General features: G+C 51.6%; 2 protein-coding genes across 3 annotated transcripts in view; both read right to left on the bottom strand.

The window, feature by feature from the left end:
• Positions 1 to 13647, bottom strand: part of CUL9 (cullin 9) — a 34603-nt gene extending 20956 nt beyond the window's left edge. Inside the window, exons 1-15 of the mRNA XM_016212792.2 lie at positions 11541 to 13647; positions 10873 to 11027; positions 10041 to 10553; positions 9390 to 9525; positions 9047 to 9240; positions 8354 to 8759; positions 7750 to 7942; positions 4704 to 4911; positions 3601 to 3797; positions 3030 to 3247; positions 1957 to 2206; positions 1765 to 1870; positions 838 to 1065; positions 455 to 545; positions 154 to 325 (exon numbers count right to left, since the gene is read on the bottom strand). Of these exons, the coding sequence (XP_016068278.2) occupies positions 154 to 325; positions 455 to 545; positions 838 to 1065; positions 1765 to 1870; positions 1957 to 2206; positions 3030 to 3247; positions 3601 to 3797; positions 4704 to 4911; positions 7750 to 7942; positions 8354 to 8759; positions 9047 to 9240; positions 9390 to 9525; positions 10041 to 10553; positions 10873 to 11027; positions 11541 to 12135 (3662 nt within the window). The 5' untranslated portion in view covers positions 12136 to 13647. The remainder of the gene's footprint in view (positions 1 to 153; positions 326 to 454; positions 546 to 837; positions 1066 to 1764; positions 1871 to 1956; positions 2207 to 3029; positions 3248 to 3600; positions 3798 to 4703; positions 4912 to 7749; positions 7943 to 8353; positions 8760 to 9046; positions 9241 to 9389; positions 9526 to 10040; positions 10554 to 10872; positions 11028 to 11540) is intronic.
• An 889-nt stretch (positions 13648 to 14536) lies between these two features.
• SRF (serum response factor) lies at positions 14537 to 23491 on the bottom strand. Of its 2 annotated transcripts, none has more exons than XM_016212855.2 (7): positions 22897 to 23491; positions 21082 to 21348; positions 19284 to 19545; positions 18591 to 18710; positions 17603 to 17794; positions 17157 to 17233; positions 14537 to 16936 (listed from the first exon to the last, which is right to left on the bottom strand). In XM_016212855.2, the coding sequence occupies exons 1-7, from the start codon at positions 23425 to 23427 to the stop codon at positions 16841 to 16843; spliced, it is 1545 nt and encodes a 514-aa protein (XP_016068341.2). In that variant the 5' UTR covers positions 23428 to 23491; the 3' UTR covers positions 14537 to 16840. The 2 variants fall into 2 exon arrangements, with proteins under 2 accessions (XP_016068341.2, XP_016068342.1); XM_016212856.2 differs by lacking the exon at positions 22897 to 23491 and adding an exon at positions 21953 to 22114.
• Between the last annotated feature and the right edge of the window lie 1433 nt (positions 23492 to 24924).

The raw sequence follows: 24924 nt of genomic DNA, 5'->3' as shown, positions 1-24924 counted from the left end.
TGACATCTGAACCTGTTGGGGAGCGAGTCACCAGGCTCAGGGTGAGGGGATGTCTGTACTAGCACAGGTCTATGTGTCTGTCTATTCACTGCACAAAATGTGTTTGAGTGTGTCCCTCGGGGATTACAGATGGGGTGTGCATGGGGTGCGCACCTAACAAGAATACCACGGTGCATGTGCAAGGTGATGTAGTGGGAGCCAGTGCTGCCGTTGGACTCCCAGTAGGTCTTGGGGTTGCGGTCCGTCAGCTTCCCAGCCCGGTGTGGGTTAGAGGACACCTCCACCTTCTCCCAACACTTGTCCTCCTTCACTTCCACACTGGAGCCTGGGGGCAGTGGGAAGGGGTGGCGATCACAGCCCGGTTAGTTGAGAAAAAAGGAAAGGGACCAGAAAGCTGGAAGGGAAGAGAAGAGATGCTGGGGTGGGAGCCAGGAGAAAGCAGGTGGGCACAAACCCCGGCAGAGATGCCTGAGGAACACGTCAAAGAAGGGGATGTTGATGGGCTGGTGGGTTCGCCTGTGGTCTTCGATCTGGCCCAGCACCATCTGCAGCCAGAACAAGAGAGGGAAAGGAAAGGGGAAGAGGGGAAAACACAGAAAAACAAACAAAATAAAAGACATGTATGGAGAAAGAGTCAAGGGGCAACAGAATACTCAACCTACTTTTCCTCAAATTTTGGAAGAACAGGAGCATGTGGGGTAAAGGTTGGGAAACAAATACCCCAGATTTGCTACCACTCATGTCAAACAGGGATACCAAACGGGGACACACGCTGAATCCCCTTCCCCTGCTCTGGCTTATGTCTCCCTTAGCTCTGTTACCCACAAGCCGCCTTACCTGAATGCAGCCAGCCAGGATGCTGGAGGTGAGGCTACTATAGAGCTGGGCATGCTTTTCACAGTCTGTCACCAGGTCCCGAAGCTCGCAGGCCAGCAGCAGCTGAGCCGAGTGCTTGTCCAGGACTTTGGAGAGGGCCTCCTTGGCTCCCAGGCAGCAGAGCACCACTGCATAGTCCTTGTGCACCGAGGCCAGGCGATGCAGGAAGCAGAGCAGCTCCTGAACAATCTGAACCCAGGGCCACAGAGAGAAACACGTGGGAAACAAGGGCAGGCCATGTAAGAGTTGAGGGGTGGGTTTAGTAAAGGGAAGATCGTGGCTGAGATTTTGGAGAAACTCAGAAGCCCAGGGGAAGGAGAATACCAAAGACAGGTAGGAATAGAATACTGGGGTGCGGGGACTCCAGAGTAAGTTGTCAGGAGCCAAGTACAGCTTCCTAGGCTTTTTTCTGCCAGGGCCAAGCTATCTCAAGAGCCAACCTTGGTGCCTGAGCCTCTCAAACCCTGAAGGGTGGAGAGCAGGAATGTTTGGATTGCTAAATGTGGGCTTCTCCTTACCCAGAATCTAAAATCCAGGTGCAGCCAAAAGGCTTACATGGGCACTCCTCATTTTATTGAGTTTAGCTTTATGGCGCTTCACAGATGTTACAGTTTTTACAAATTAAAGGCAAGACCCTCCACCAGCAAAAAGATTACATCTCGCTTTATTGTGATACTTGCTTCATTGCAGTAGTCTAGCACCAAACCCACAATATCTAAGATGGACACCTGTACTTCAAACGTACAGTTCTGGAGACTTTTAGATGCCATTAGCCTTCTCCTTCTTACCCACCTCTCCCAGTGTCCAGACCTATCCAGAAAGGCTGTGCTACGCCCTCTGGGGCCCCAGAGGCTGCCGTTCCCTCTCCCACCCTCTGGGCTCTGGTACCTCAGAGTCACTACTGGGGCCACTCAGGCAGTTGAGGCAGGGTTCCAAGACCTCATGCCAGGGGAGGGCCATTGTCTCAGAGTAATCCAGCAGCCGGGTCATGACCCTGGTGAGGGGATGGAAACATGTGAAGTCCCTGTAGTCTGCCAGCTCCCCTCACGCCCATGCATGGTGCCCAGACAGGTCCCTCACCTCAGTGCGGTCAGCAGCAGAGTTTTGTTGGGCCCAGGGGCATCCAGAGTTCGCAGCAACAGGAGGAAGGGCTGGGTCTCCTGCTGGAGGCGCTTGAGGAGGGGCCTCACAGCACCCCCAGGGCCACCCTCACGGCACAGCACACGCTCCAAGTCCAGGAGGAGTTCTGCAGATGGGCCCCCAACCAGGGACCGGATCAGCAGCTCAGGAGATCCATCCTGGCCCTGGGCACTGGGGGCCTCCAGTGTTGCTGCCCAGACACACAGGAGGAAGAAAATACATATGAAGAGGATTCATACAAATTGATCAAACCAAGAAATGGGCACTTCCTGAAAATCACCCCCAGATTTTTCTCCCATTTGGAGGATGCCTGCAGTTTTTACAAAACTATAGGGGATTTTCTTTTCTGGCCCCGAATACATACCTAGCTACATCTGAAAGAAATGTGTAGTATGGCAAACGCTGTCACATTTACACATTTTTAATCTCCTGTGGTCATACAATTATATTTTATTATTAAATGGGAGCTATGCTGTTCCATACGCAAGTAAATGTCAGCTGCTATAATAACATTCCTGACTACCAGCCTAGGGGCTTTAGATACACAGACTAAAGCCACATACTGCTTATTTCAATTTCCCCCCATACTTCTGGGTTTTCACTTGTTTGTTAAACACACAGAGTTTCCTCCCCGTGACATCAATATTTCATGTTTCTAGTTATCAAATTTCTGTACTGTAAATTACAATTCCTCTACAGAAAGCCTCTCTATAAGTTACTTCAACCAACCTTTGGTGTCCAGTATGACTGGACTGAACCCAGACCACACAGATGGCAATCCTCACATGTCTAAAGCCATTCAGAGAAGGCAATTTCCTTCTAACTATTCTAAAGTCTCCCTCTCCTCTTAGTTCTACTTAGAACTGAAATGAATGAGCACCAAAGCCCTCATTCATTTCCTGAAGGTTCACTGTGTCCTTCTAATAAGGTATGAGAATGTGAACAGCAGCCTTCCTGGCCACAAGCTGGCACAGACTGACTCCTCAGCAGAACCACCCCCTGCACAATGGTACCTGCATGCTCAGGACTGCCTGTTGGCTCTGAGTAGCGGCTGAGAAGCATCATGAGGATGGTGCGGGTGGTGGGCATGGGCTCTGTCCCCACTGCTATCCCTGAGTGCCTAAACAAGGTGTCTCTCAGCTCTCTGGTTATAATCTGGTCTCCCAGAGTGTGGTGGTTGCACAAAAGCAGGCTGAGCAGGATCAGGCCATTTCTCACTGCAGAGGAGCACCTGGGAGGAGGGAGGTGACCCGGGAAGAAATTGACAGAGAATGAATGCAATGGAAACAGGAAGTATACAGGGGAGAAGACCTACAGCTGGGGAGGAACGAGCTCCAGGGGTCCTCAACCTCAGGCCATTCCTCCCAATCCCAAAAAGGAAAGTCAGGGTGTCTCTGCTCTCTGGGAGTCACCCGACCCCCAACCACTTGGCCTCTCTTCCAATGACAGTCAGAGAGGACTACTAAAGTTTCACCCAGAGGTTACAACATGAGGGGAATTTTGTGGAGTGCATGAGACTTGGGCAGAGGAGCAGTGGTGACTGGGGCTTAGCAGGAGCTGAAGTTTGGAGGATGATGCCCTGACCCCTCAGTGTTCAGCATCAAGATCACAGCTGCAGGGATAGCCAGGAGCAGGCTCTCAGAGCCCGGGCGGGTGGCCGAGTCGATGCTGGCGAAGATCTCTCTGGTCATCTGCACATCAAACAATGGGTGGATAGAATCTCGGCCAGTAATAAAAGTGGGGATCTCCGAGGAACTGGCAATGGCCAGCATCTTCAGTGCCTGCAAAGGGGATGTGGAGGCAGAGTTAGGAGTGGGCAGAGCCACCATGCAGAGGAAGGGAAGAGCCAGGCCATCATTCTAGACCTCAAACTTATACAACCAACCAGCACTTATGTCTGGATAAGTCAGGAAGCCAATTCTATTAAGATCCTCTACATGAGGGCCTCCCTTTCCCATTCTCTGGTCCCAGGGTGGCAAGACAATGGAAATATTGGCTTTGTTATACACATGTCTGGGAGGGAGGATTTTTTAAGTAAGGGTACCACTTAGATCAAAGGGTAAAAAACTACTTTGTCACATCTAGAATATTAAGTCTTTAGCCAGACCCCTAACTGTAACTAAAAAGGCATGGAAAATTCAACATACCTAAAAGCTCAACTCCTGACCTTCTCCCCATACCTCCTCCTCCAACATTCTCCCACCTAGTAAATGGCCACCTCATCCACCCTGCTGCTCAATTTGAAACCTGGAATCACTCTTTTTTTTTTTTAAAGTCTTTATTGACTTCAGAGAGAGGAAGGGAGAGGGAGAGAGAGAGAGAGAGAAACATCAGTGATGAGAGAGTCATTGATCGGCTGCCTCCTGCATGCCCCCTCCTGGGGATCAAGCCCGCATCCCGGGCATGTGCCCTGACTGGGAATCGAACTGCAATCTCCTGGATCCTAGGTTGATGCTCAACCACTAAGCCATGCCAGCCGGGCTGGAATCACTCTTAAAGACATCCTTCTCCCTTTCTCCAAACATGCATTCAATCTCTAAGATGTCCAGCTGAAACTCTTAAATCCATCCTTTGGTCCCAAGGTCTCCTCCCTGGTCTAAATGACCACAGTACCTCCCCAAGGTCAGCAGTCCCCCAACCTGCCCATCTTGACCATTGCTCACTCCCACCAGGCCAAGTCCACTCACCGCCAGCCCTGCCTGCTGCACCAAAACAGAAGTCTTGTATTCTTGCATGCAAACCAGCACAGCGTAGATGCCACCCTCCCTGGCAAAGAGTGGGCGCCACTCATGCTTGGTCATGAGCAGGTAGAGGAGGCGCAGGGCCAGCACCACCACCATCTTCTCTCCCACCTGGTTGGTCAGCAGCTCCACCAGCGTCTTCACTAGTTTCTCTCTGAGTGGAGAGAAACTGGAGTTTTCTACCCCAAGAGTCATGCCTGACTCCCCACCTAACGCTACATACCAAGTTCCAGTCTATCACTCCCCACCCCTTTCCAACTTGCTCTTCTTGCCTCAGTCTCATTCCTGATCCCCTCTCCTCTGCAGTCTGTCTCTGGCTCCTCACTTCATGAAGGACTCAGCAGAACAAAATGGTTACAAACTCTGGCTCATCTCTTCAAATAGGTCTACAAATTCAATGTAATTCTAATATAAATGCCTATAAGATTTTCGCTTTTTTGTTAATCTTCACCTGAGGATATTTTACCATTGATTTTTTTTAGAGAGCATGGAAGGGAGAGAGGGAAGAGGAGGGGGAAAGAGAGAAAGAGAGAAAGATCAATGTGAGAGACACACATCGATTGGTTGCCTTCCACATGTGCCCCAACCAGGGCCAGGGAACAAAGCCACAACCAAGGTACACGCCCTTGATCAGAACTGAACCCATGACCCTTCAGTCCACAGGCTAACGCTCTAATCACTTGGACACATGGCCAGGGCTAAAAGGCTTTTATAAAAAAGATGACAGGCATATTCAGGCCCAGGAAGGGAAAAAATGCAAGAACAGTAAAAAACGTTTGAAAAAAGATAATGGCAGACTTGCCTACTAGTTATCAAAATATAAACTTCTAATACTTAAAACTGGAAATAATACAGGGTGGCCAAACAGATCAATCGATGAGAAGAGAGGCAAGGGCAGCATCTTAGCCAGAAGAGACAGAAAGGACCATGCAAAACATAACGTGGAGACACCTGGCTATCTATCTGAAAAAAACAAAGCTGGAACTCCACTTCACTTCATTTATAAAAATAAATTGCAAAAATTTTTAAATAAATGTCAAATGCAAAATCAGAGATACTTTTAGAAAATATTGGGAAATATTTTTGTAATCCTGGAATAGGATAGACCCTCTTAAGTAGGACATAAAGTCTAGAAGCCATAAAAAAGTTGAAAAATACAACATGAAAATCTAAAACTTGAGCACAATGAAAGGCACTATCCACAAAGTTAAGAGATAAGCAACATGAGTCAGAGAGAGGGTCCAGTGGAAATGCTGATCGGAAGGGAAGGAAGAAGTACCTCCAGAATCCCTAGATCACAGTGAGCATCACAAGAGGGGAATAAACCAGGGCTGACATCTTTCTCCACAGGGACAGAGATGCACATTGAGGAGGTGGCCTATAAAGTATGGTGCAAAGGAACACAAAAGGAGAAATTCTGGAAAAGAAGGCAAATGAAAATACTGGGAAAGTTCTGTTTTTATCTGTCTTTTCTCATGTGCTTTATGAAAACTTCAGTGTGAGTCAAATACGCATTAACCTTTATCCGATGAAAGGGAACTTTAGTTCCCGGCAAGGAGTGGGTCCCGCTGGCCGAATTTAAATGCTGACGGAATTTAAATGCCGTCTTTTAAAGGTTAAATACTCAGAAACCTAAGCATATACATTCTTTTTTACAGGCAAAAGGAAAGAAGCCATTATTTGTACAGTTGATCCTGGAAAATATATGGAGTTTGTATGATGCTGTCTTTTAAATGCCATCTTTTAAAGGTTAAGTATATATCTCCTTCTGTAGTCATGGTTTCTTACAAACAAATTAATATACATAGGTACTACCTAAGAATAGGAATAGAAATATAAGTAAGGATGTTTACCGAAATGTTAACAGTGACTACCTGTGTATAAAGGGTTTTCAGATGATTTTTACTTTCATAATTTTCTACTGTTTTTTACAATGAGCATGAATCATTTTATATTTAGAAAATAGTTAATATGATTTTGTTAAAAAAGGCAAGATATTTGAAACATAAATAACATATTAATATCCAGAATGCCTATAAATCAATTAAAAAAAGACAAGGCCCAGTAAGAAAGTGAGCAAAGGGTAAAAACAGAATATTTACAGAAGAAACACAATGAATGCATGCAAATATGCCTAACTTCATTAGAACTAAGAAATTAAAACAAGGAGATACCAATCATTTAAAATTTTGCCAATCTGACAGATTCTCAAAATATGCTAATATCCAGTGTTGGCAGACGTGAGGAAAACAGATCCATTAGAACACTGTACTTGAACTTGGACATAATCATATTGCAGAGTGAAAATAATCAGGCAGCTCTATGTGCACTGACATGGAGAGCCCCTTCAGCATACTGAGTGTGGAGGAAAAGTTGCAGAAACACATAGAGTGTGATTACATATATTAAAACACAAACTCAGGAAATGTCCTATATCTAAACACACCAATAAATGTAAATCTAAAGAGGGTCTGAAGGATACATGCTGGAATGACAGTGGTGAAAAGAAACTTTAGCTTTTCACCCTATGTTCTTTTAAAATGAGAATGTATTTGTGTATTATTTATATAATTAAGGAGTAGTAAAAAAAAAACAAACACCTTTTAAAACAGAAAGTAGGGAGGGAGGGAAAAAGAAGGGAAAAGAAAAAAAAACACCTAAAGTTCTAGAGCCAAAAGGACCTAGGTTTGAATCACATCTTTGCTTTCTGTCAAACTCTGGGCAAGTTAAATTCTCTAAGCCTCAGTCTTCTTGCCCGTACAATGGCATAAGAATAGGAGTGAATCTTTCTCAGGTGATAGGACTTAATGAGAGAATGCAAGTAAAACTTTAAGCACAGAGCCTAGCAGAGAATAAATCCTCCAACCATGATTATATTCCAGCCTCCTGCTCTGCTGCTCCTCAGATCTCATAGTTCCTTCCCACCCTACTGCTTCCCACCCCCTACCCCCACAGCTTAAACCAAAACCACTTCCCTCTCCACCATTCCAACCTCACGGATCTGTCAGGACGGACCAGAGGGTGGTCCCTCTCAGTGACCTCCTCCACAGCCTGAGAGAGGGCATAGAGCCCTGAAAGCTGCAAGTTTGGGTCCAAGCTGGATATCTGCACAGTAGCCACAACAGCCGCCACCTGCTGATCCAGGGAGCTGCGAGGACCTGGACTTCGCAAGGCTCTAGCCATTTCTGAAATTGATGAGGGAAAGGTAGTGGCTTAAAAAAATATGGCACCCCAAATTAGAAGTCCTTAAAGGTCAAGTCCACTTATCCTACTGACATTTTAATATATTATTCATTACTGTAGCTTGCATTCAGGACTTATCCAATTCTGTGAAAAGCATTTAATAGTCAAACAACAAAGACGAAGATACTCTGGAAAATGGTCCTGCCTTTTCCCGGGATACTGAAGGGAGCCGTGATTGATTAGATATAATCAAGGCCAAAGGAAGGAAGATGGATATATGCTTCCAAAGCATTTTCCTGTGCAAACATGACCTTACTCCACAGCTTTCCCTCTACCCTGACTACCCACTTCTCTGGGGACCACCCAGGACTTTTTCCAACTTCTTTGCCCTCCCCTCCCAGCACCTAACTCACCACTGGCTGCCTCCTTTATCTCAGGGGGCAGAGCCATCCCCTCAGACACCAGAAGCTGGTTAAACAGCTGCGAATCACTCTGTGCCATGGGGGGCTCAGTTTTTCCCTTGGCAGGCTCTGCCTCTGCTTTATGGGGCTCAGCCTTTGCTCTAGTGGACTCAGTCTCTTCCTCTGAGAACCTGGCGTCTGACTTGGACTCCTCTTCTGGATCTGGGGTACAGGAGCGACTTCGTGAAGACGATGAGCCACTTAGTTCATCAGGTCGCAAACCGTACTTGGTGTAGATCTGGGAGTTGAGCAGGTCACTGAGGGTGCTCCCCTCAAACCGATTCCTGAGAATTTGCAGCAGACCCTCAGCCACCTCTATGGGCATGGAGATTTCACCTAGGGCCTTTTCATCCAGGGTCTATCAACAGAAGGGGGTATGCATTTCAGGAACAATCAGACACAAAGGTCCCAGGGACAGTAAATGAAAGGGTGGCTACCTCTCGCCATGCTCTGCACACCTTCTACATACCAGGCCTTCACAGCATTTGTCTCCTCCCCCAGCAGGATCCCTCATAATCTCTAACCTATAGCCCCAGCCTCCTCCTAAGCACTCCTGTACTTAGAATTCCCTTGGACAATCCCACCTCTAACCGCACTGAAACCCCCTAGGTGTCTCAGACCACTTCCCTCCCCACCACGCGATACCTCATCCAGGTTCTCCCGAAGGTTCTGAAAAACTGGCTGCTGCTCACATGTGTCCAACTTCTTGATGAAGAAGAGCAGCTCCCACCACTCAGCCTGGGTCAGGTGCCCCAATTTCTCATTCTTCCGAGGCTCAGGCTGGAGATATGGCAAAGAGTAGAGCCCATCCACAGGCTTCCAGTCCCAGGAGGGAAGTGCTGAGAACACAGGCACAGGGCTCTCAGCATCCACCAGGAATAGAGTGGATTTCTGAATCTCTGGGGCAGCTCCTGGTCAGGAGTGGCTTCATCCCTGCCACTACTCCTTTGTTCAGAAACATGCTGTCAATGTCCCCTCCAAAGCTCACCTGTGCCCAACATAGCGGCCCCTGCCCCATTCTCCACAGCTGCTGAAGCTTTATCCTCAGCAGCTTCCTCAGGGCCCAGGATCTCTAGCATGTGCCAGTGCACCCAGTAGGTGCGACCCATCAACTGCCAGAAGACCTAGTGTGGAGGAAGACAGAGGGAAGAATAGAGAGGGTGCACCATCTGAGCTCAGGTTGTGCAGGCTTGAGAGACCAGGCTGGGCCAAGACCTAGGGCACACAGCCCTCAGATGCACACCTGGCCAGGCCTGAGAAAACTTCCATATAGCAAAAGGCTCCCCTCCCAAGTCAGGGAAGGCCCTGCCTCTCATCTCTTCCTAACCCTGATGGCTTCTGCTTCTACACTCCCTCCCAGCCAACTCCACCAACAGGGGGCAGGAGTATCTCTATATATCGGGTTCTGCTTTCTGAGTGTGAGTTTCTCCTTGACTTCGCAGCCCACCTACTCCCGCCAGATTTTCTCAGCCTCCCAAATACGCCCCCTTCAACTGCTGATTCCCCTTTAACCAGTCTAGTTCCCTTGGGAGTTTTCTCCTTGGGTGGCCGGCCAGAGTCCCCTGCATGGAAGCCCCAGCTATGCGCCACCCAAAAAGATCCCCAACAGTGTCCCACCAACCACCGTGCGCTCGCTCACCTGCACAGGGGGCACACCATTGTTGCTCTGCCGGAACTCGCCCTCATCCCCAGCGCTGACCTCCTGGTAATCATCCAGCATCCGCACTCGCATCCCTGGCACCAGTGTCTGCTGCACGTATTCACCATAGCCACTACGGCTAGAGAATTCGTAACGCTGGCGGAAGGCCCGCTCTTGCTTTCTGGGGGTGGCAACAATGGTGGGGAGTAAACGGCTGGGGCCTGAAACGCAGGGCTGAAAGATGGACCGGGATGGCCGGGAAGGCGACATGCCCCTTTCGCCGAGGTTCTGGGCCCAGCCCATGCTCCGCACCAGCTCTGAGATGAGGCTGCCCACAGCCATACTGAATTCCAGCTCCCGCTGCCCCCGGCTTTTCTCCCAGGCGAACTCCTTCCTTGGGGATAGGGAGCCTCGGTCTCCAGCCCCTGGCTCTGGATTGTTATTCAGCTGATCCAGCAAGGAAGTGACACATAGGTAGCGTTTCACCAGGGAGAAGAGCAGTTTTCCTGGGATCTGTAGGACACAGTCTGTGGTGTAGGTTCATCTCCCAGCTTTAGCCCCTCTCCTTTCCCCTCAAAATTATCCTCTACAGAAAAATATAAAGGTCTCATCCACATACCTGTAGTTCTCAAACTGTGATTTATATAAGAAACACACAAGGAATGTCTTAAAACGCAGATTCCTGGGTTCTAATCTCAGAAGTTCTGAGTGGGGAGGGGGGCATGAACCTTCATTTTAACAACCTCCCCAGGTGGCTGTGGTGCTGAGGCAGTCCTGAACTACATTTTCAGAAATGATGCCCAAGGCATTTGCCCCACAGCCACCAGAGTACCTGAGGCAGATGGATGCCCTCAAAGGCCATGCAGTGCTCCTCAGAGGACGTGGTCTCTGCAAACAGCTCCAGCAAAGTATAGCGGCTGTCAAAATCCATGTGCTGCTCGATGCCATCTTGCTGGCTCAGTGACAGAAGGACGTGAGCCCGACTCCCTGTAATCCACACCCAATCCGTATCTTCTCCTCAATCCCCAATACTTTCCCTCTGCCTGTCCTAGACTCTCCATCCCCTACCCAAGGCTTTTACTTCGTGACTAAGACTCACAGTAAGATATACATTTTACATGGCAGCCTGATGTAGATGTATACATATATAATTGAAACATGTATTTCATGCTATAAAACTTAAGTGCTAATACTAATATTTTATATTTTTTAAAAATGTTGGTTATAACTCACCAAACTGGTTTTACAACCAACTGATGAATCTCAACCCACAGTTTAAAAATATAACCCTACCCTATTCTCTCTTACTGCACTGAGAATGGACAAACCAGATCCTATTATTTTATCCTGTATAGATTAATAAGTAATAGCCCATTAATCTATATTTTTCCTTTGCACTGAATTGGTATTACAGAGTTGGAAAATCCTTCCTCTTTCTGTTCTTATTCCTTATGGCCCCATTCTCTCCAGTGCTTGCCTTCCTCCCCGGCTGTCTCTTACCAGCATCGTGGGCTGCCAGAGCCTGCAGCAACTTGCCCGCACTCCGACGGATCTGAGGCTCAGGGTTGCACAACATGTGCATGAGCAGGTCCAGGGCTCCCGTCTCCCTGAAGACCCCAGTGAGGGGCCCAATGCTGGCATAGGCACTGAGCACGTGGATGGTGGGCAGCACAGCAGCTGTGAGGCTCGAGGTCCCACCTTCTGCCAACTGCCTGGCAGCCCTCCGCACTAGCGCCCGTACATCAGCCTCCATTTCTCCCATTGCCACTTCATCCAGGCTTCCTGGATCTCGGGGAAAGCTTCCTGAACCCCCAGCTGGTTCGTGCTGAGGTCCCTTAGATAGCGCCCATTCACCTAACAGCATGGGGCAGTTGGCGTAGACCTCAGGGGCTGACAGCCACATGAGGATGTGCTCTGCCTTGCCCTCTTCTACACCCACTTTACCCACTTCCCCACACTTCAGGACACGCCATCGAATCAGGTATTCAGGACGCCCATCGTGCCCAGGACGCTGTCGAATAAGTTCTTCAGGAAATGCCTGCAGCAGGGGCCCCAAGGGCACCATGAGGTCCCCAGTGCGCCGTTCCCCCACCATCCTGACCTGGGACACACAAACAGAAAGATAAAGGCAATATAGATAGGGAAAAGACTACATGGAGGGGGTGGGATCTTGAGACACACATAGGGTGGGTGGTGACTGGTAGGGTGCATGATGGAATTTAGGGGCCAAGTAGAAGGGCCAAGAATAGGATGAAATAAATAACTTGAACATACTTTAGGATTTATAAGAGATGGAGAATAGAGTGAAAACAGCTGAGGATGAAACGAAGTGGTCTAAGAAATGGAAGAGGTTATGAGATGAGAGCAGGCATGTCAACAAAAAGAGTTGACTGGTAAGCAGGACAGCCTGGGCAGAACAGCAGGGTGTCTGAGGGATACAGATCAGGACTCAGAAGAATGACACAAATGAGCAGGAAGGACAGCAGCATGGGAGTCAGTGGAGCCAGAACAAGTAAGGAAAGTCAGGGTGGGGGAGGGACAAGCCAGGGGGTATAAATGACAGAGTAAAGCTGGAATGTGGATATAAAGGAGTGGGCTATGGGCCATGGGAGATACAGAGAAGAGAGATGAAAGGAGGCTGGGCTGCGGACCCCCACATCCAGATGGCTGGATGGGAAAAGTATGAGAGTATTGTGAAAGGAGGAGGGGTTTAGGGAACCAGATAAAATAATGGGAGGAAAAGACCAGACCCCATCTCCCATCTATCATACATGGATGGTGAGGGTCTAAATCAGGTATAGCTGGAGGTGGTAATCATGGAGTTGAAGGGTAGGGCATGAGGTCAGGAGGTGGTGGAGGTATTACAGAGGCAATATAATGCAGATTTCCAGAATTCAGTGACTCTGAATTCTGGCTCGTTAACTTACTATGTGTGTAGTTCTGGACAAGTTACTTAACCTCTGAGCCTCAGTTTCCTCCTCTGCAAGATGGTAATAATATTCATACCCAACTCACGAAGGAAAAACTGAAAATCACTTAGAACAGCCTCTAGCACAGGAGGTTGCTCAGTAAACATGATCTAATATTATTATTCTTAGATGGAAAAGTAGGGGCAGTCCTCAGATAAATGGAACAGATTATAACGGGGAGCAGGGTGATGGCTATGCTAGCAATCAGGAAAAGATAGGTGTGATATAAAGTAGTGTGGGGGCAGCGGGGAATGGCAAGAATAGGAATGGAAGGTAAACCCAGATGAAGAAATGGTAATCAGGACAGTGGTCACGTTAGGGTACAGGGATAGAAAATGAGAGTAGAAACAAAGTGTGGAGAGGAAATACAGGATGTGGCCCTCCCTGGAAGCAGGGGTCTAGTTACCAGGGGGCGGGGCAAGACTGGGAGGTAACCAGTGACGTGGTGATTAACAACTGAGGAGCAAGGTGGAGAAGTGAAATAATTGGATAAGCCTAAATTTGGGAGGATGGGGTAACCATAAGGAGCAATAAACTGAGGTGTGAAGGTGAGGTCTAGACGCGGGGATGAGACAGCCGGTAGGTGCAGGTAGCGAGGTGAGGCCCAAGCTTGCAGACCCGCAGGGGCGGTGCAGGAGGCCAGAACCCCGGTGGGAACAGGTTTGGGGGGTGGGGTGAGCGAGGGGTTGGGGGAGGGATGCGGTCCGAGGAGGTTGACAGGACCAAGTGAATCTCAGGGAGCAAGACCTGGCTCCCGTCGTCAGCCCCACAAAAAGTGGGTAAGGGACGGGGGAGGACAGGGCAAGGATCAGGTCCACACAGAACTCTCCTCTCACCTCCCACTGCCCGGCTCGGCCCTCGCTGGAACCCCGCGGCCGTCCGCCGTCTGGCCCCGCCCCCTCAGCAGCTCGCTTCCGGGTCACACGGCGAGTGCACGCCCTGCTGGGCGTCTACGGGTCCCTTCGCGGCCCACAGTCCTGCGCCGCAGAACCCCGCGCAAGTGGAGCATGCGTGGTACCTAGGCGCCGCTGCAGCGGGGAGCGCGGTAGGTTGAGCCGGCGATGGCGGTCACGTTGTTCCATGTCTTTGCAGCAGTAGACAGCCCTTTCCATCCACAATCAACTTTGAGGACCCTCCCCTTCCCCTTCACTGGATCTGCCTTTCTCGTCCCCCTGAAACCCACCCTCCACGGTAGGGCTGTCCTTTGAGGTTCACTAGGTCACGAGGCCCAGTTTCCCAAACCTCTCAGCAATGCTTGGGATTGGTTGAGTCAGTTTCTATTAATTAAAATTGCTTCTCTGTTGCCCTAAGCACCTAGCAAAGCGATGCACGTAAAGTCCTCAGCCCTGTGAAATGTTCCTTAAGTTAAATAGTACAGAGTTTAAAAGCAGAAAGCACCCCTTAGTATTGCCGCTGTTTTCATCAAGCAGCCAAGCTTCCTTCTCAGAGCAGCAACTTTTGGGGTTTAATTTGTGTTCATATCCCCATCCCTCCCTAGATGGAAAAACAGAGGCAAAGACCCCACAGTCTGTGCACAAAAATGATACATTTATTGAAAGAGTATTTTTTTTTTAATACAAAAGAAAGCTCTGTACATAGGACTGTGACCATGTCCACTATTCCTGGGTCAGCATCCCAGGGGAAGTAGAAACCACTGACATACACACCCCACATTCACACACACACACATTCACTCAAGGGCACACACACACGTACACACCCCAGAGCCACCAAGGAAGGGAAACACCAAGGGTTGCTGCACATATAAATGCCACCTTATCCCTGATGCACACATGTTCTCCCAAGGCCATGCTCACACAACACACATTATAAGCACTTTGCCTGATTCACTCACTGGGTCTGTCTTTTGTGGGAAGGAGAGGAGGAATTCATCAAGGTCTCCTCCCCTGGGTGGGGGAGTTGGGGAGTGAGTGAGTGAGGGTGGAGTGAAACAAGAGCAGAGAAAAGGGCTGGGCAGTTACAGACCTGAGTCCCAAGCCCCCCCACTCTCTGGCCCCTGATTTGCCATGCCCCAGCCTTGTAAGCCACCCATAAGCCCCAGCTCTCTCCAGGAGAAAGCCCAGAAAGGTGACTTCCATCTTGGCACCCAAAATTGGGGCAAGACAGCAATGGGGGTTAGAGGTTAGGGGGTACTCAAAAAATGTCGGCAAATCATCCCCTTGATAACTAGGCTGTGCGTAAAATCTCCCCCCACCCCTTCACCTAATCACAGAAGCAAGCTTGTTCCTACTGAAGGCAGTCATAGGGTTAATAAAACTCCACCCTAACTACTGCCCTGTTCTGAAAAAGCTTCCTTTCTGGATATTGGTGGTGAAGGTGGGCTCTGACACAGGGTAAAAGACCCTCCCTGTGCTGGCCCACCCTGAAGGTCTACCCCAAAGGGGGTACAGGGGGGTGGGGCACGGCCCCTGTACAAATTACATAAATACTGAGGTTACACTTAGAAAAATAAAGTCATTTTCTTCAAGGCTTTTTGTCTTAATTTTAAAAAGTTACAGTAGCTGCTCACTCCCTGGGAGAGCTGCCCACTTCTGGCTCCCCTATCACTGCACTCAGCCCAAGAGCTGCTCCCATTTTTTCTGACCCCCTTTCCTGCCTCTCACCCCCTCCCAGATCCCACCCTGCTCACTGCAACTTGGGCCCCAGGCAACTGCAGGCCTGGGGAGCACAAGGCTGCAATGCCCATGTGTGTGGCACAAATGAAGTCAGTTTCCTCTACCTGACCCCCCACATTTGGTCTCCCTCTTCCCTCTCCCTAGCAACAGCCCTAAGGGCAAAAAGAGGCCCAGAGCTGTGGGTCACCCTCCCCATCCCATTGTGGCATGGCCTGAGGGCCCCTCCCCCGGTTTTCTCCTGGAAACAACCCAGGACCCGGCAATCCCAGAATCTCCCCCACACACTGGTGGGCCCCAAGCTCAGGGGGTGGCTCTGTCCCCAGAGGCCCAGCCAGTTCTGGGGAGCCCCAGGGCTCCCCAGGGAAGGGGAGCTCGGGCAGGGAGGGGGATGAGAAAAACGCCATAAAAAAAAGTTAAATATTTTAAAAATATATATTTATAGATTTGTTTTCACTTCGTCTCCTCAAATAAAAAGTTCAAAATCAACTTTAAGTAAAGCAGCTGGGAGAAGGGGGGTGGGGGGAGATGGGGAGAGGGAACAATGATGGTTCCCTCCAACCCAGGAGCCCCTGGAGTTCCCAAAGGAGCGGCAAGGCAGGGCAGGCGGTCCCAGGAACCTGCTCCCTGCACAGGCCCAGCTACTCCGAGCCGTAGGGGCTGTAGGCGGGCAGCATGAGGGAAGAAGCCCCATCACCCCAGCTGGCTCCCTGAGGGGCAGAGGGAGGGCTCTATTGACCCAGCCTGTGGCAGACACAGTGCTGACGTGGGGTCAGCATGGAGGCTGGGCAGAGGACCCCAACTGCTTCCTCTGGGTGGGGTTGGGGGTGGGGGGACATGGTGCCTCGTCCCACAGAGATCTGTTGTGGGAAGGTGGGGCACGGTCCCATTGGGAAAGCTAATACTCATGGCAAACATGGAGCCAAGCTGGCAAGGGAAGTCTGAGGGAGGGCAGCCCCACCATCAACAGAAATAAGAGGTGGAACCAGAAGGAGGGGAGAGTGAGGGAGGATAGGGTGGAGGGTAGGCTGGCCCATTTCTTTGGCTGGAGTGAGAGGGCTCAGTCCTGTGGCTGCCCACTGCTCCTCCCCGCCTCCCTCCTGCGGCCCGTCAACATGTGTGTAAAGAAAACGTGAAAAGGCAACAATAAATAAGTGGTGCCGTCCCTTGGGCCATCTGTCCAGGGCGGCAGGGCGGATCAGTCACTCTTGGTGCTGTGGGCGGCGTCCAGGTTCACCACCTGTAACTCGGTGAGGTTGCTGCTGCTCCCGGCCTGCTGCCCTATCACAGCCATCTGGAGGGAAGTGGGTGTGTAAGGAAATGGGGGCAGGAACTGATCAGCCAGCTCAGGCTTCTTCTGTTTGCCTGCCTGCCTGCCCACCACAGGTCTGACCAGGAAAACAGATAGGCCTCCTGGCTAGGGATCTTAGTTGTGACCATCTGGTAATGGAATCCCCAAGGTCAAGATAAAGTAGCTGGCTGTCTGGGGTGGGGTGAAAGGGGTTCCCACCTACCTGGTGAAGCTGAACTGCAGAAACAGGGATCTGCACTGTCCCAGATGGCGCTGTCAGGAACACCTGGGGGACACCACCTGCATTGAAAAACAGGAGATACTCAAATTGCTCAAGAGAAACTTCCAGTTATTGGAGCAGTGCTGATAAATGCACAAATGACTGGGTGAGTGCCCTAGGGTGAGTGTCCAACTGTGTCCAAGTGTGGGTGTGAGTGTGAGTGTTCAAGTGTGCATGACTGTCCAAGTGGACAGGCCTGGGTGCCAGGGTGTGTGTACAAATATCAGTGTGTATATATGTGTAGAAACGTGGGCATTCTAGTTTGTGTATGTGTGGGCATATATATTGGGTGGGAGGGAGCCTGCATTTAGTGTGTGAATGTGTGTGTGTGTGTATGTGTGTAAGGGAGGTAATGGTCCTAGTTTTCTCAGCCCTGTCCCCCAACTCACCTTGCTCCTGGACCTGGCTATGGGACACCTGCATGGTGGATGGCGCCTGGGAGAAGGCATTGAGCACGGTGAGGCCGCCATCAGCCAGGCCCGAGGTGGGTGCATACATCACCGCATGGGGGCTAGGGTACATCATGTGGCCACCCACAGTTGTGGGCACAGATGACGTCATGATGGTGGCGGGCAATGTCACTGGCAAATACAGACACATGTCAGTGAGGCTGATATTGGTCCCTACTGATATCTCCCATCCCACCCCCAGGAATTCCAAGCTGCCAGAACCCTCTTGCCATTCCCAGGTCAGAAGCTAGACAAGATCCATTCCTCTGCTCCCTGTCATCAACTAAGAAAAGCCTTATTTTTTCTTGAACACAACAGCACCAGCCTTTAATTGTATCCTATCACATTATACTATTCAATTGTCTATCTGCTGAGCTCTCTATTCCAACACCCTAAGGCCCTGGGAAAAACAAAGATTACAGTGACTGACCAAACCTAAGGAAATTCAGATACTCCTCCCCTTTTAGGAAGCTCCATTATCCCATTTTTATTCTCACTCCTCCTCCCTCTTCCAGGATGATGCTGGTCCTCCACAGATCACACTTTGTATAACAAGGACTTAAAAGTAACTTTATTTTGAAAGTGTCTCATTTCTGAAATGACTAGAGACACTGAGGAGAATTATGGCTACTCTAAACCTAGGATACCCTCCCACAAGGAGATAACTGCTCTATAAATCCTTCCTGGTAATTAAGCAAATGTGAGTCTTTGGGCAAATAACTTCTTTCTGGGCCTCAGGCTTCTCATCTGAATGAGGAGGAGGGTGGCTTTTATGGTCCCTAATTTCTTCCTTATATACACAGCCCTATTGCAGGGCAAAATAAAAAACCCAGCCACCCCCACCTGATCTTTTCTTAAGGATTAAGATAAGGGTTAAGCCAAAAGCCTCAGTATCCACATTAAGAGGTAACAGAGCTTCAAGCTATACCTGTCCCGCTGGAGGAGGTCTGCGTGAGGTCTGTGCTGCTGTCGCGAGAGGGAGACGCTTGCTGTGGGGCCTGGTGCACCTGAATGGCCTGCACTGGAACTTGCTGGGCCACTGCCCCACCTATGAGACACAGAGACTTACTCGTGCTCTGTCTTACCCAGCCACCACCTGCACCAAGCACCCTCAAACACCCATATGCCCAGGGTCTGGCACACTGCTCCCCAATTCCCATCGCTATTTTTCCTGGGAGCCAAAAAGGCCCTTCCTGTCCTGAATCTTGGTCTCCAGGGGCTTCTATACTCTGCTATTGCCCTTCCCTCCTCCTCCCATCCCAGGCCTTGCCTCCGTCCTCTTCAGGGAGCTGGCATTGGCCCATCAAAGACATGATCTGCCCTCCAGTCAAGGTAGGGAAATGACAGAATGTCTATTATCCCTGTGGCAATGGGGGGGGGGGGGGGGGAAGGTGCACAGAGCTGGACTGGCTAGACAAGGCCAGAGCATATGGTTGAAACTTACTGACAAGGACAATAGGGGTTCCAGCAGTGGGGAGGAGTATGCTTGCCAATGGGACATAATAGGCTTCTCTCAGACCCTGGTCCCCTGTTCACCCTCATTCTGAGCAGGGAACGAGGTTCTCCTTGTGCCAGCCCTAAACCCACTCTTCCCACGCTCAATTTGCCCCTTGTGACTCACCAGGCATGAGGGTGAAGCTGGTAGGCAGCTGCATGAGGCCCCCAGAGGAGACAGGGCCACTGCCTGTACTCTTCAGCACAGTCCCATTGGCACTGCTGACAGCACTGGGGCTGACACTAGCAGACACTGGTGCCAGGTAGTTGGTGATAGGGAAGGAGGGGCCGCTGCTGACTTGCATGGTGGTAGAGGTGCTGGGTGCTGTTTGGATGGTGGAGGTGGTACCCGGCAGGTTGGTGACTGTGAACACCGGTTTCAATGAGTCCTACACCCAGAGTAGAGATGGAGCAGTGAGCCTCTATCAGACCCTGCCCCTGCAGAAGTTTAATGTAGACTGACAGCCCAGACTAGAACCAGTGTGCTTGAGTTCAAATCCCAGCTCTCTATTTACCTGCTGCCTTGCCCTTGGCAAGTTACTGAGCTGCTAAGCTCCAGTTTTCTGTCTGTAAAAGGAGGATAATACCTACCCCATAGGTGTTGTAAAGAATAAATAGGTTAACATACATGAAGAACTTAGAACAGTGCCTGGTGATAATGTGACTATCATAATTCCCTGAGTTCTCTGCACCAGTGGACCGTGACCATCACATTGGCTGGAGAATCGGACACACAGCGTCTGTCCCCAGGTTTGCCAATGACCATTTGTATGACCCTTGGAAAATTACTTATTCTTTCTGAACCTCAGTTTTCCTCTTCTGTAATATGCGGGGGCTGGGCTACTGTGCCCTCTTTAAAAGGGTCCTGCCAGCTCAGACTTGCCAGGCTTCTGAGATGGGACCAAGAGTTTTTCAGGTAACTTGGGGTTTTAGAGAGATCTTAGGGGGTTGGCACTTTATGACAAATACTTAAGATTTAAATTACCAAAAGAATTTATTCATCCAGCAAAATTTTCTGGGAATAAGCGAGCTAAGAGTTTGAAAATTATTAAAGATGCTACTAAGTGAGGGGGGGGGGTCTGCAACATTGACATTGCCCTCAGGGACCCTTTGTTTTTAGAAGGGGAAAGAGGAAGCCAGGAGCTGAGAGCCAAGACCAGAGAACTGAAGGGGCTCAAATACCGGGGGTTGGTCAGCGCGGGATGTTTGCTAATCAGACGAGCTCAAAGCCCCTGATTGGTGGAGGCGTTGCTAAGGCAAACAGTGCCGCTTCTTCCAATTGGTCAGTTAGTGAAGGGCCACCCGGAAGGTGGAGTTCCCCAGAGGAACTAGGAAGGAAGCCCCGCCCCTTCTCCTTACCGGGAAAAGGAAGGGGGAGGTGTAACTAGGGCTGGCATCCCTAGCAGCCGGGAATACACTCCCTAACGTTCCCAGGTCCGGACATCCTGAAGAGGTAGGTGGCTGGCTAGTAAGGTAGTCTGCAGCCTAGTCAGCCAGCCCACCTGCAGACCGTGCTGGGTTCCCAGGACCCTGGAACCCAAGAGAGCTCACTTCCTACTCCCCAGTGACCGGGCCTGCCGGGAGGGCAGGGCTAAGCTACGCCCCCACCCCTAGCGGGAGACAGCTGGCGGGAGGAATGCAAGGGCCCTGCCAGGCAGGCGGGCTTCAGGCGGGAGGCCGGCGTGGAGCCGGAGCGGGCCTTATATGGGCACGGAGGCCGCCCGCTTATCTAGTGGGCCGGCCTCCTGTCAGGGTAGCGAGGATGGACACCTGTCCCCTAGGATGAGGGTCACTAACCCGGCCCCACTCCACATCAGTGGGTACCTACCACCAGTCCTTGGTGAGGCAGTGAGAGGGACCCCCTCCCCTCTCTGCCGGTCAAGTCCCTCCCCTTCCTTTCCCTCAGATAGGGGACCCAAACACACCTTGGTCTCCCCACTGCTGTCGGACTCAGACACCTGGTAGGTGAGGTCTGTCTCTTCAAAGCCAGTGGCACTCATTCTCTGGTCTGTGGTGGGGTCTGAGCGGGGTGGAGAGTCTGGTGAGTTGAGGCAGGTCTGAATCAGTGCCTTGCCAGTCTCACTGGTGATCATGGGCTGCAGTTTTCGAGTGGCAAAGGTATACACATGGCCTGTCTCACTGGCCACCAGCAACAGCACCTGTGTCCCTGTCAGCGTGGACAGCTCATAGGCCTGGGGATAAGGGGGAGGAGATGGGTAAGTCAGCAAAACTTTTTATCTCTACCTGCCTTGGGAAGTAGGAAAAAGGTAGTATACAGTGATCTCAAGCCCCCACTCCCATAATGACCTTCCTCTCCAGTGACTCTAAGGGGAGGTCCTATCAGAATATCTGAAGGTGAGCCAGAGAGTAGAAAAACCCCATGCCCCTTCTCTGAGGAGCAGCCCTACTGACCTGCAGATACCCCAAGCAAACAGTTACAAACCCCTCATGACAGAACATATAACCTCAGTGGACAAAGAGGGGCCCAGGTAGCTGTTCCTCACTGCAGCTTGGTGCCTCCTCACTGTCACAAGGATGAGGATGAGCTCGTAACTGTACTAGAAGTCACATAAGACATTAGGGATAATGTTCAGAGTTGCCATTTGTCCTCTGCCCTGTAATACTGTGCTACCTTTTTTTTTCTTTCTTCCCTTGTCTTGATACAACAGTGTCTGGAGTGATGGGAGATGGGGGCTAGATTAACAGCTACTACCCTGCCATGAGCCCAGGAAGGGGCCCTTCAAGGATGGCCCCATAGGTGGTATCTTAATTTCCAGCAAAGTTCCACAAACCCACCTTAGAAGCAGCTCCGACTTTTATATGGGACAGATATAAACCCCAGCCAATGTTTCCAGGATTCTAGCTTCTTGTTTCCCAGTTCCTCTGCTTCCATCCTGTCCCATATCTTCTACACTCCAAGACAACTCCTTTCCTCACCCCTTTTCACTGGATAATCCGATAGAAGAAAAGGATTTTCTAGGTACATCTGCAAACCTCCCTGCCTTCCCACCAAACTCCACACACAGATTCTCCCGAGGGCTGGAAATCCCACTTTTCTGAAAGACACATGATTCTGAAACCTGTCCTACAGGGAGTGTGCAGGCTTCCAGTGGATGCATGGAAGACACATGGCCATCGAAGGACTTGGTTTGGTCCCTGCAGTTCAGGGCAGCATCAGTTCTCCTGCCTTGCTCCCTTACCTGGAGCTCCTGAGCCCCATTCCATCATCAGTGCTGCCTGTCCTTCCAGCCAGTACTACTTCTGAGGTGCCCACCTTCCTCCTACACATGCCTCCCTCATTGTTGTTATACCGCCCCAGCTTCCTCACCTACATACCTTCTCTTCTGCTCCCTAATTTTTGGTCGCCCTTCCCCAAACACCAGCGCACTGGACCTACTGATCCCTGGGTTTCCTTAAACACCTCCCAGCAGCCTCCCATTACCACTCCTCACCCCTTCACTCCTCGAGGGCCCTGTTCCTCTCTCGCGTCCGTCACTCCCACCTTGGCGCCTTTCCCCTCTCCTCCGGACGGTCGCCGCTACTCCCCTCGACCCACATTTCCCTGGCGGCCCCTCCCCTTATACCCTGCCGGGGTAATAGCCATCCCCTCCTACACACCTCCTTCGGACTCGGACTCGCCGCCTCTCACCTCCGTCTTGGTTCTGCCTTCCTCCCGGGCTGTCCCAGCGCGTCCCCACCCTCCCTGTTCCCCGTGGCCGGCCAGCCTCCCGATCCGGTACCTTCTTCATGATGCCCGTCTTCCTCTTGCTGAAGGTCGTATAGCGCCGCAGCTTGTTGTCGATGAACTCCATCTTGATCTTCACGCGGCCCCGAGTCTTCTTACCCGGCTTGGCCCCGCTCACCGCACCGCTCACCGGCCCGTAGCCCCCGGTGGCCGCCGCCGTCGCCTCGGGCCCACCGACCACCATGCCGATCTCCATCTCACTTAGGCTTCGCTTCAGGCCGCGCCGCTCCGCGCCCAGCTCCTCCTCCTCGCCCGATTCCGAGTCTCCCTCGCTGCCGCTGTAGAGGGCCCCCGCGGTGGGCGCCGGGGTGGTTGTCGCTGCTGCTGCAGCCTCCCTCTCGAGGCGACCCGGCCCGAGCCCCGCGCCGTTCCCGGGGACCCGGCCCCCGTTAGCCCCGCGAGTCCCGCCGCCGCCGACACCTCCACCTCCACCGCCCGGCCGCCCCGTCGGGGTCCGGTTCAGGCTGCCCCCCAGGGCCGAGCCCCGGCCCAGCGCCGCCGCGGCCCCAGCTTGGGTCGGTAACATGGCGCTCAATGCAGAGGGACGGACAGGCAGTCAGCGAGGAATTGGAGCCGCCGCCGCCGCCGCCATCGGCTTCCCGGCTCAATCCGGCGCTCCCGCGGTTGCTAGTGCCGCTATCGCTGCCGCCGCCGCCGCTGCGAACCCGGGGCCCCTGCACGCCCGGGCCGACCTGGGCCCTCACTTTCTTGCCCCTGTGGCCCGGGTTGCCCCAGGCCGCGCGGAGCGCCCCCTATCCGTACGCTACGGCGGCGCGCCCGGCGGCCGTCAGCGTCCTCCCGGGGGCAGAAGCTGCTGGCCGCCGCGGGGACCGCGAGTGGAGGGGGCCGGGGCCACGCGCAGGCGGCGAGGGATCCCCCGACCCTTCCCCCCCATATAAAGAGATACAATGTTTCCTTTTATGGCGAGGCCGCTCCTTATATGGTGAGCCCCTGCGCCCCCGCCCCATTGGTCCACCGTTCCGGCACCTCCGCTCCCCATTGGCCCACAGGGGGCGCCTATTTGCATAAACATCTCGAACTCGCTGCAGTCATCCGGCGTCAGACCGCGACTCCGAAAGGGGAGGGGCCGACGTCTCTTAAAGAAACTGGAGTGAAGGTACGACTCCACCCCCCTGATCAGAGAGTGGTGGAAAGAATTGGGAGGGACCGGCGGAGATGAAACCTTGGAGGGGACTGGAGCGCAGTCTTGCAGCGGAGAGGGAGAGCCTTGGGAGCTCCGCGCTGGAAGGGCTGGTAACAAGCACTGGGGTAGTGCCTGAGTGTACTGTGCGGGTTGCAGTAAATGATATAATATAGCCCAAATTCCAACGGCAGTGCACGGATTGGAGCATTTACCCACGGCTTCCTGAGGGAGGCAAACTTACTGGCCGAGTAGTGGATCCCTGATGTCCAGACTGGTCGCCCCCCTCCTCACTCCGCTCCAACCTTTCCCCTCCCCCGACTTCCTTTCTCTTTCTCTTTACAAGGAGAGACACTTTCCCACCAGGCCTGCTCTCCGGTCCTCATTCTTCATCTTCTGTACTGGGGGAAGTCTTTGGCAGACGTACATCTGGAAAAGACTCGAGAGACCGTCTGCCTCCCCGTCCCAGATGGGGGCAGGGACGAGAGATGGAGATCCGTGAAGACTTCCAGCTGCGGGCTGGGATGGGGGAGGGGGTGGTCTCAGGGATAAAGGCCACCCCTCAGCCAGTGCAGAGGCCTGGGAAAAAGTGTAGCTGGGTAGAAAGTTTAGGCAAGCAAGCGCACACACACGCCCTTCTCTGGAAAGCCCACAGGAGACGAAAAGATTAGAACTAGGGTGCTGCAAAGGCCAGGTTCAGGGTCTGGTTCTGCACCTTAGCTCCAAGGCAGTGAAAATAGAAATTATTCAAATCTGAAATCTTTCTCTTCCTAGCCATGTGCCAAAACAAGTGTCTGGCTTCTCCAAACTTCATATTCCTCATTGCTGGTACCCATCCCGTGCGGTTCTTAATGCAGATTAAATGAGATAAAGATTAAAGCA

This window comes from Miniopterus natalensis, chromosome 5, assembly GCF_054644295.1.
Source record: "Miniopterus natalensis isolate mMinNat1 chromosome 5, mMinNat1.hap1, whole genome shotgun sequence".
Lineage (NCBI taxonomy): Eukaryota > Metazoa > Chordata > Mammalia > Chiroptera > Miniopteridae > Miniopterus > Miniopterus natalensis.
This window is presented reverse-complemented; position numbering and strand designations above follow the sequence as displayed.

Excerpts from the sequence above, each read along its gene's own strand:
- SRF (XM_016212855.2), bottom strand. The coding sequence starts at position 23,427 with ATGTTACCGACCCAAGCTGGGGCCGCGGCGGCGCTGGGCCGGGGCTCG. Across the intron at positions 19,546-21,081 it reads ACAGCAGTGGGGAGACCAAG|GACTCATTGAAACCGGTGTT; the intron begins GTGTGTTTGGGT and ends CTCTGGGTGTAG. Across the intron at positions 17,234-17,602 it reads TAGCCAGGTCCAGGAGCAAG|GTGGTGTCCCCCAGGTGTTC; the intron begins GTGAGTTGGGGG and ends TTTTCAATGCAG.